The sequence below is a fragment of the Palaemon carinicauda genome, chromosome 30, assembly GCF_036898095.1.
Source record: "Palaemon carinicauda isolate YSFRI2023 chromosome 30, ASM3689809v2, whole genome shotgun sequence".
NCBI classification, from domain to species: Eukaryota; Metazoa; Arthropoda; class Malacostraca; order Decapoda; family Palaemonidae; genus Palaemon; species Palaemon carinicauda.
In genome coordinates, this window is record NC_090754.1 from 37,913,061 (window position 1) to 37,923,247 (window position 10,187).

Below are 10,187 nucleotides of genomic sequence, written 5' to 3' on the forward strand. Positions count from 1 at the left end.
AAACACCCTATCCTTAGCCCGCAAGGACGGTGGGGTTGCAGTGCCAAAGAAACTAACGAGTTTGAGCGGGACTCGAACCCCAGTCTGGCGTACACCAGTCAGGGACGTTACCACATCGGCCACGTTCAGAGTTACAGTTACAGAAGCGGTAAGACAAAAAAAAAAAAAAAAAAAGAAAAAAGAAAACAAAAAAATGTAAAAATTTTGTTGAGAGAATGAAGCCAGAATTTTTAATTTGAATATAAAGTGAGAACATAATGTAATCTTTACAATCGTTTATCATTGGTTATTACAGTTCATGTTCGTTAGTCTCATGTTTTCAGGATAATTTTACTTCTATTTATTAATCATTAAAAACCAGGAGGATTTATGAAGAGAGCTAACAAAAGCTGCATATGGCCCATATTCAGAGACACCTGGGTAGCATGATAGTATAAGTTATGACAACATCATATCACTCAAGGTCTAAACATGCATAGACCTTGATATCACTCTTCCAGTGAGAAGAAAGGTCGCATTTTTAAAAGATAAATCTATGATATATCAGTTTATCTAACTATCTACATTTTTATATAAATGTATATATACATGAAAGCCCTAGATTTCCAATGTAAATATTCAGGGCTACATTTTATTACATTATCCGACTGTGAACATGACATGCTTCGTGATCAACGTCAAATTCGACTGGAGCAAAAAAAAAAAAAAAAAAAAAAAAAAAAAAAAAAAAAAAAAAAAAAAAAAAAAAAGAGAGAGAGAGAGAGAGAGAAATAGGAGAGCAGTCCAGAAGCACAAGATTATCATGAAAGGAAGAAAGAAAAACTGAAATTCTTGACCTTCGTCTACGAGAAAGTGTTCCGACGTCAAGATGTTCACCTTTGTAGAAACAAAGATGAACACCACAATGCCAAGGGGAGAACATTTGCCATTGGGTAAATGTGATACTTACTAGATCTTCATTTGGGTTCTTGGAAACATTTCAATGTTTTATTCTTCTTCTTTTGATGTATTTAGAACCTTAAACATACCCACACACACACACACACATATATATATACATATATATACCGTATATATACATATATATATATATAATATATATATATGTGTATATATATATATATATATATATATATATATATATATATATATATATATATATATATATATATATATATATATATAACAATTGCAGATAGGCTGAAGATGACATAATTTATGTCGAAAGCTTCCAAATAAAGAAGATGATAGCAGCACTGAACATTTTATTGCTGCCTAAATTGCGATTCCCAAGAGGAACCCAAGTATCAACTATATATGTATGAATACATATAAATACATACACACACATACACACAGACATTATATGAATATTAGTGACGAAACAGAAACTCTCACAAGCTACACACACAGTAATAGGCACATGCATACAATACACACATACATATATATATACACACACACACACACATATATATATATATATATATATATATATATATATACACATATATATATGTATATATATACATATACATGTATGTACATATATAAATATACTGTATATACATATATATACATATATATATATATATATATATATTTATATATATATATGTATATATATACACTGCATATATACGCACACACACATATATATATGTATATATATGTATATATACATATATATATATATATATATATATATATATATATATATATATATATATATATATATATATGAGTGTGTGTTTGTGTTTCTTCTGTGTATGAGTGATAAATCTACATCATACCTAAATGATATGCCCTGACACAGGATTGTTCTAAAGTAAATCCTGGACAGGAATCTAAGTTGCCATTGAGTGAAGAGAGACTTAGAAACTTAATATGGCTAATTTATTTAGATTCCTGTAATGAAGAACAGGATAAAGAGAATCAAGGAGCTAAATAATTTCAAAAGTCGTCTGCATCGTGATAGTGAGCTCCTATCCTTAGTCGTCTGGGGTTGTGGGACCTTCATAAACTACAAAACTTGCAGTTGAATATGACAGGTTTGGAGGTGACGCCTTTGTTATGTCCGGGGAAGTGATCGGGAGATTCAAATTGTAAAGTAAATCTTTGGGTGGTTTTTTCTCATTCTGGATGTTGGTGGTCGCTTAACAGTAGTTGCTATAATGATAATATTGATAATGATAACGACAGTGATTATAATAGAAATAGTAGCCGTGATAATAATAATAATAATAATAATAATAATAATAATAATAATAATAATAATAATAATAATAATAATAATAATAATAATAATAATACAAAACTTTACCGCAATGAATTAATAGCATTTCATGTTAATGAAATTGTATATTTTATAAACGATGACGATCATATACATATTTTATAATTCCAACGTATCCTGTTTCCTAATGTGCTTACTAATCTGTAGTTGAAGATACTGAAGTTTAGGAAGTGGATAGGGAACATACAAAGTTCAAGATCAATGTTGCGACATTGATGCTTACTGGTTTAGAATAACGAAAAGAAGGGATTTAAGAAGTTCGTGTTGGGATAATGAAATGGTTGCCTCATGAAAGGAAGGCAGTAGATTGCAGTGAAGCTGATGGATAAAGGGAAATATCAGGTAATGGTATACAAAGGTGGTTGGGAAGCTCAGGAGAAAGAATAGATAATTAAATAATGAAGTTAATTAGAATTTATTTGTGGAATTTAATAAGAGGTTCACTAGATCAAGGATGTACACATATGTACAGCATTAGGAGATGTGAGAAAATTTTAAAGAGTAAATATATATTTCAGAATAAGAGTTGCAAATCAAAATATATTTCATAAAGAGAATGTATCTCATGTCAATGGCTTGAACGCAAATATATTTCCTAATAAAAGTTGCAAATTAAATTGAATTTTATAAAGAGAATGTATCTTAAGTCAATGGCCTGAACATCTTGAAGAGTTGTTGAACGTAGAAGGTATACTAATCTAGCCTGATGATGATAGTGTAACTGATAAGCCTCTGAGGATATGTGAGGTATAGTTGAGTGGGGGAAAATACCCAAGGAATAGATAAAAGCGATAATGTTTCACATTGCATAGACGTTTGCAAGAATTATGTAAATGATCTGCCCTATATAATAAAGAGGAAGTGTTTGGCTATATATACTCACATATATAACACACACATACATACATATATATATATATATATATATATATATATATATATATATATATGTATATATATATATATATATATATATATATATTTATATATATATATACATATTTATATATATTTTGGCTCATACTCAGCGCTTCTAGAGGGGAGGAAGTAGCCATACCCAGGTGAGAGGGAGTGCTTGTACGTGTGCGTACATACCTATCTAAATATATAATCGTCATTTTTGGCGGAACGCATACACAAGTGTATATATATATACATATATATATATATATATATATTGTATATATATAAATTTATCTAATAAAGCTATTATTTTAGTTTATACATCAACCTAATTTATTACTTCTATGAAAACACAGACAAAATTAAACACAGCTCTTCGCTAAAAAATTGACATATACATTTTATAGTTATACGGAGAAATAAAGATTTTTCTGTACTAAATCCGATTTTCTTATTTTTTCAAAATTTCTGTCATTGTTAGGTCATAAAAATATGTTTATATAAACTTGTTGAACTAAGCCGCGATGTAATTTTTCGATAACTTGTGTCATATTATTGGAAAAAATGAAGTTCTGTATTGATAAACTAAAACAAAACCGATCGACCTTCATCTCAATTATATCTAGGTTATCGAAATTCAGAACTAGAAGCTTTTCTGAAGTCAAGGTGGTCTGATTTCTCTACTGCATATTTCTATTATCGCAATGTACCTTATGCACACGAATATGGTTTTCGTGATTTATTTCACCAAGGTAGATTTCCCATTCATTGGAGGCATCATGACCAATATTAGAATATAAATATAGCCGATATCTAGGAAGATGCATCATATCTTCTGCAGTGCTCTCAAAATGAACTCAAAGGTCTGTGCGGTGGAAAATATATTTGTGGTGATGTAGTCTTTCAGCTACAATGGCAGAAATGTGATACGAGGGAAAAATGGTGCAATGAGAAATCTAAATTGTGCCTTACAAACATAAGTGCTGAGGCTTCATACGCCTTTTTTAATTTTTTTGGATAAACGATTGGATGTAATTTATCTTTAGTTAGTTTATATCTCATTTTCAATTGGTGTCTTTATAAAACTTTCAGGTGATTCCTTTTTTCTCTCTTCCAGGTTCTTTTCTTCCTGGCATTGGCTTCAGTAACTCTGGCTGATGAGCAGCCAAGTAATCTCTATGGGCCTCCTGAGGTAGGTGTATCTTGAAGTAGTGTATTGTTCAGCTAACTAAAAAAAAAATGTATTCAAAACTTAAAACATACTCATAAGGGATTCTCTTTTCTGAATGATATTAGAGCAAGTTATAGGGCTAACAGCATCACCCAATGAAAGTATTTACTTTTAATATAGCTATTAATCTAATGGATTTACATCCTTTCCTCAGAAAAATAAGCATTTAATCTTCTGTATTCTATGTATTGCCTAGTGAAATTTATGCATATAATGACCATTCTTAATTAAGAATCGTTTATTTTCGTTGCTGATATTAAAATTATCTTCAGATACAGCTTGCATCTTTCGAATACTCCTCTGAAGAGATTAGTAAACCAGCCAAATACGACTTTGAATTCGCCGTGGAAGATGGATACTCAGGAGCCAACTTCAATCACCAGGAAGAACGGGAAGAGGACAATACACAGGGGTCTTACAGCGTCCTACTTCCTGATGGACGTCGCCAGACTGTCAAGTATCACATCAATGGAGACTCCGGTTATGTAGCAGAGATCACTTACGAGGGAGAAGCCCAGTACTACGAGCCTGAGGAATCTGAAGAATCCTCAGAGTCAGAACCTACATATGCAGCCCCAGAGCCTAAGCCTCAGCCTACTTACTCTTCTCCAAGACCCTCTTATTCTGCTCCCAAACCAAGACCTGCCTACCCAGATGTTTCTGAGGAATCCTCAGAGTCAGAGCCTATATATGCAGCTCCAGAACCCAAGCCTCGGCCTGCTTACTCTTCTTCAAGACCCTCTTACTCCGCTCCCAAACCGAGACCTGCCTACCAAGATGTTTCTGAGGAATCCTCAGAGTCAGCACCTACATATGCAGCTCCAGAGCCCAAATATCAGCCTACTTACTCTTTTCCAAGACCCTCTTATTCCGCTCCCAAACCAAGACCTGCCTACCCAGATGTTTCTGAGGAATCCTCAGAGTCAGAACCCACATATGAAGCCCCACAGCCCAAATATCGGCCTACTTACTCTTCTTCAAGACCCTCTTACTCCGCTCCCAAACCAAGACCTGCCTACCAAGATGTTTCTGAGGAATCCTCAGAGTCAGGACCTACATATGTAGCTCCAGAGCACAAGCCTCGGCCTAGTTACTCTTCTTCAAGACCCTCTTACTCCGCTCCCAAACCAAGACCTGCCTACCCAGATGTTTCCGAGGAATCCTCAGAGTCAGAACCCACATATGAAGCCCCACAGCCCAAACATCGGCCTAGTTACTCTTCTTCAAGACCCTCTTACTCCGCTCCCAAACCAAGACCTGCCTACCCAGATGTTTCTGAGGAATCCTCAGAGTCAGAACCCACATATGAAGCCCCACAGCCCAAATATCGGCCTACTTACTCTTCTTCAAGACCCTCTTATTCTGCTCCCAAACCAAGACCTGCCTACCCAGATGTTTCTGAGGAATCTTCAGAGTCAGGACCTACATATGTAGCTCCTGAGCCCAAGCCTCGGCCTAGTTACTCTTCTCCAAGAAAATATCATTTCAATCCCAACCCCAGACCTGCCTACCCGGATGTTTCTGAGGAATCGAAAGAATCGATAGAAGAAAAATCAGAAACGTTATATCGTCCACTCAGCAGATCTTATGGTACACAACAGTAAATCAATATAGTTCCAGTACGATTACGTTTGTATGAAATTAATTTATTATCTAATTTATTTATAATACAGTGGTATATCCTCCTTAGTTTTCACATTTTACTCCACACCTGAGGTATTCATCCACGGAGAGTAAGTGCTGAATTCAAATACGAGTTACTTTTACTCTGTTTTCCAAGGGAGTGATCTCTCTTGTATCGAAAACCAAACTATTTATTAAAGTATTTCACTGAAGAATTTATGATTAATTACCCCATACCCATTAGCACATAAGCTGATACTGGTAAGTAATATTGTCTTTAAAATAATTTCGCAGAGTTATTATACTGTAGCAGGGGAAAAACCAGCTAACTCTCTAAGTTATCATTGTGAGATTATAGGCCTCGAATTTTATAAGAATTAAACATCATAGTTTATCCTTCAAAATCATAAAAAATCACCATCATTATCATCATCTCCTCCTACTCCCAAAAGACATCGGTTACATTTCGCAAGTCGTCTCTTTCTGGAGCTTTTAAATCAATACTTCCCTATTTACCATCTACTTTGCGCTTCATAGCCCTCAGGGGCTAAAACATATCCTCCTTCCAACATCTTGGCCAGAGGAAATAACCCTAAACAATTAATTACTAAAGTGGTTAGTAGTTTAACTTCTTCCCTATTGTTACTGTCACTTCTACCAAAAATTTAGGATCACCCACTGGTAGGTTAGAATTATTTTGTTGCCACATACAAAAAAAAAAACAAAAAAAAAAAAACACTTTTTTGTCTTGTGATCCATATAGAATGTTCGCTCGTTACTTGAAGCCTGGTCTTGACTTAAGTCATAATCCAACCTTCCTTTCTTCCATCCCTGACTTTTTACCTCAAAGTACAGCCACATTTGACCCGTAGCTCGTAAACGCATAATGTCTCTTTTCCTGTGCATTGAGCCACAATTTTCCAATTCCGCTGTTTAAACAAATTACGAAAATATTCCTTAGATAGGGTTGATGTTTAAAAGCTCAATTCTAAAGTCCACTTGTACATAATTGTTTCAATTCCTTTCGAAAATGATATTCTGCGTCACTTCGTGAATATCTCTCTCTCTCTCTCTCTCTCTCTCTCTCTCTCTCTCTCTCTCTCTCTCTCTCTCTCTCTCTCTCTCTCTCTCTCTTAGCACAAATCAGTCCAGAGGTAACGGATACAAACTGGAATTGAAATGATACACCACCACTCAATGTGGCAATTTCTTTACATACAAAATAGCAAATAATTGGAATAGATTTCCATTAGATGTATTAAACAGTAACACAGTAAACGAGTTCAAGAATAAATTAGACGAGATTATAACAACTCTCTAAATGCTTAAACTAAATCGCTCTACCAAAGAGCAAATGGAGTCTCCGCGGATGGACCAAATAGTCTTTGAGACATCCAAAATAATTGTAACTCTCTCTCTCTCTCTCTCTCTCTCTCTCTCTCTCTCTCTCTCTCTCTCTCTCTCTCTCTCTCTCCTTGGGGTTATATCTAGAATCTAAACTTTTGTTAATACAAGAGTTGCTGTTATTACTAGCAAAGTCACAGTCCTAATTTGAAAAGCAGAACACCACACGACAAAATGTATTAAAAGGAGAATAAAACCTCCCTGAAATTAAAAGATGCCTCCTTAGTTCGTGCCCACAGTTTTCCGTACGTTTTTAGTAGTAGCATAGTACAAATTTAAGGAGAAGGAAGAGAAAACGATGGATTGACGAAATAAGAAATATTGCGGGTGGGGACTATCATAGAGAGACCATAAACAGACAAAAGTGGAAGGACATATCTGATGCCCTTATTCTGCAGTGTACCAGTAACGACTGACGATGATGATCATGGTCATACACAAATATATACACACATACATATGTATATTTATATATAATGTGTGTGTGCGTGCGCGCGTGCTTTGGGACACATCTTTTCTCTAATGCAAATTTCAATGAAGGTAATTGCCTAAGTGGCGTCTGTGTTTCCTACACGAATCCTCGTATTTCCTCAGCTTCTTCAGATTCCCAGGAGTGAGCTATTGGTCAAAGAAACTGTGACTATTTTTCTTTATTTATTCTATCACTACAAAACTGTTCTGAAAAAAATGTATTTATCAATTTATTATTGATTAATATATTTACAATTCCTTTTATCTTTGTAGAACCTCATAAATTATACATAAAGGAACTGTTAACTTATGGTAATCAATATGGTAGTCATACATTGATAGAAACATAGTTTTGTCGAAACAGTGCTGTAGTGAATAAAATAAGAAGAAAAGGAATAATCGACGTTTATAAAACTAAAGGCTTATGCCTGAAAACTTGAAGGAACTGGGGAAATTGAGGATTCCTGTAAGAAACACTTTGACGCCAATAAGGCAATCGCTATCAATAAAAATTATATCACAAAGATGCTGTCTTTAAACCATATATATATATATATATATATATATATATATATATATATATATATATATATATATATATATATATATATATATATATTCAAAAGAGCCATATATTTTTGATACATCAATGTCTGGATTCTCTTAATGACCTCGGGATCAGAGCCCCAATCGAAATCACACAAAACCAACAGCTTCTGACCTGCCGGGAGTCGAACCCTGGTACAGGATACTTGTGTGAACAGTGACTCACCACCTGGGCACAAATTTGAATATGAAAAACACGTCTAAATGTGCAAAATTTATCGTGTATATATATATATATATATATGTATATATATATACATATATATATATATATATATATATATATATATATATATATATATATATATATCCCTATCCAATATCGTTCGTGACAAGGTTATCTAAATTCGGGGAAGGATAGCCGTGGCTTATTTTAAACACATCCCTGGTGTATACGTGATTTCTTTGGGGATATTCGCTCTGGAGGTTAGAATTCCGTGATACCTCTAAAGGCAATATTCCATGGTATATCACTCAAAGAAATATCACAAGTAGAAAGCTGCCCATCGGGAACTTCCATTAGGACGACATGGCGCAAGGCCATATATATATATATATATATATATATATATATATATTTTATATATATATGTATATATATATATATATATATATATATATATATATATATATATATATATATATAGTGTTATTCATACATACTATTACCAATACTACTACCAAAATGAAGCACCTAGGGGTTTCGCCCTGACCAAAGGGCTCATCAGGTGGGTTTAGCCCAATTCCATTTCTGCGGGCTCGGTTCCCACGACCCTCCTTCCCTCCCTTTTTTCATCATTTAGAAAATTCGAAATTCATCAATGTCTTAAGATAATTGATAATAATTTATGAGGAAAAGAAGCAAATTGAAACCTATTTCGGTGTTCTGGGCATTGAACTTACGGGTTTTTCCACCACGCCAGAGGTTGCTCCTTTATACCAAAATAGGTTTCGGCCAACTTCCCTCACTCCAGCTAGCCTATTACAAAAATAGTCAATTGTGGCTGGTGACAACATTTAAACTTTATAGGTGCACCATGAGTGGTTTATGATAATTGATGTCATCTGTGTAGTTATCTAGAATGAAAAAGAGAGATAAGCAAATTGAAACCCATTTCAGTGTTCTGGGCATTGTTTTTTTCTTTTGCTACAAGAGATGCTTTTGAGTGATCTCTAAGATACAGTTAGGAATAATTTGTTTTGAGAAAATACAATAAGGTAGTTCCTTGTATTATTTGGAAGAAAATAGATTATAGGAGACAAATACTGAATTCTTTGGAATTTTTATCTAATCTTGAGGAAGATATATATGTTGTATTCAGCTTTGTTTAAAAAGGGTTATCTACATTTCAATAAAAGGTGAAATGGTGCATGATAAAAACATTGGGGGAAAGTAGAATCTTCTAAGCTTAGAGGAGTATTGTACTTTTGGCTATTCCTGGTATACACTATGACCATACGATTCAAGAAGCTGCTGCTGAACAATATATCAGAACTGTTACAGAGGATACAGATTTCCTGATCATTTTAGCCCCTTATCTGTATACAGAAACCAATGGATTACCCGCAAATGTATCACTTTGTACGGAATCCTGCTTGGAAAAGCAATCTTTCATAAATATAAACAAGGTGATTATAGCACTTAAAGACGTC

General features: G+C 34.0%; 1 protein-coding gene across 1 annotated transcript; it reads left to right on the top strand.

Annotated features, from left to right (window-relative positions):
• The first annotated feature begins 4,050 nt into the window (after positions 1–4,050).
• On the top strand, positions 4,051–6,034 carry LOC137623486 (uncharacterized). The gene is made up of 4 exons (XM_068354316.1): positions 4,051–4,062; positions 4,317–4,391; positions 4,709–5,086; positions 5,141–6,034. Exons 1-4 carry the CDS (start codon positions 4,051–4,053, stop codon positions 6,032–6,034), a joined length of 1,359 nt encoding a protein of 452 aa, XP_068210417.1.
• The last annotated feature ends 4,153 nt before the right edge of the window (positions 6,035–10,187 follow it).

Coding starts and splice junctions, on each gene's coding strand:
- LOC137623486 (XM_068354316.1), top strand. Junction 4,392..4,708: donor ATCTCTATGGGCCTCCTGAG/GTAGGTGTATCT, acceptor CTTCAGATACAG/CTTGCATCTTTCGAATACTC. Junction 5,087..5,140: donor CAAGACCTGCCTACCCAGAT/GTTTCTGAGGAA, acceptor CCAGAACCCAAG/CCTCGGCCTGCTTACTCTTC.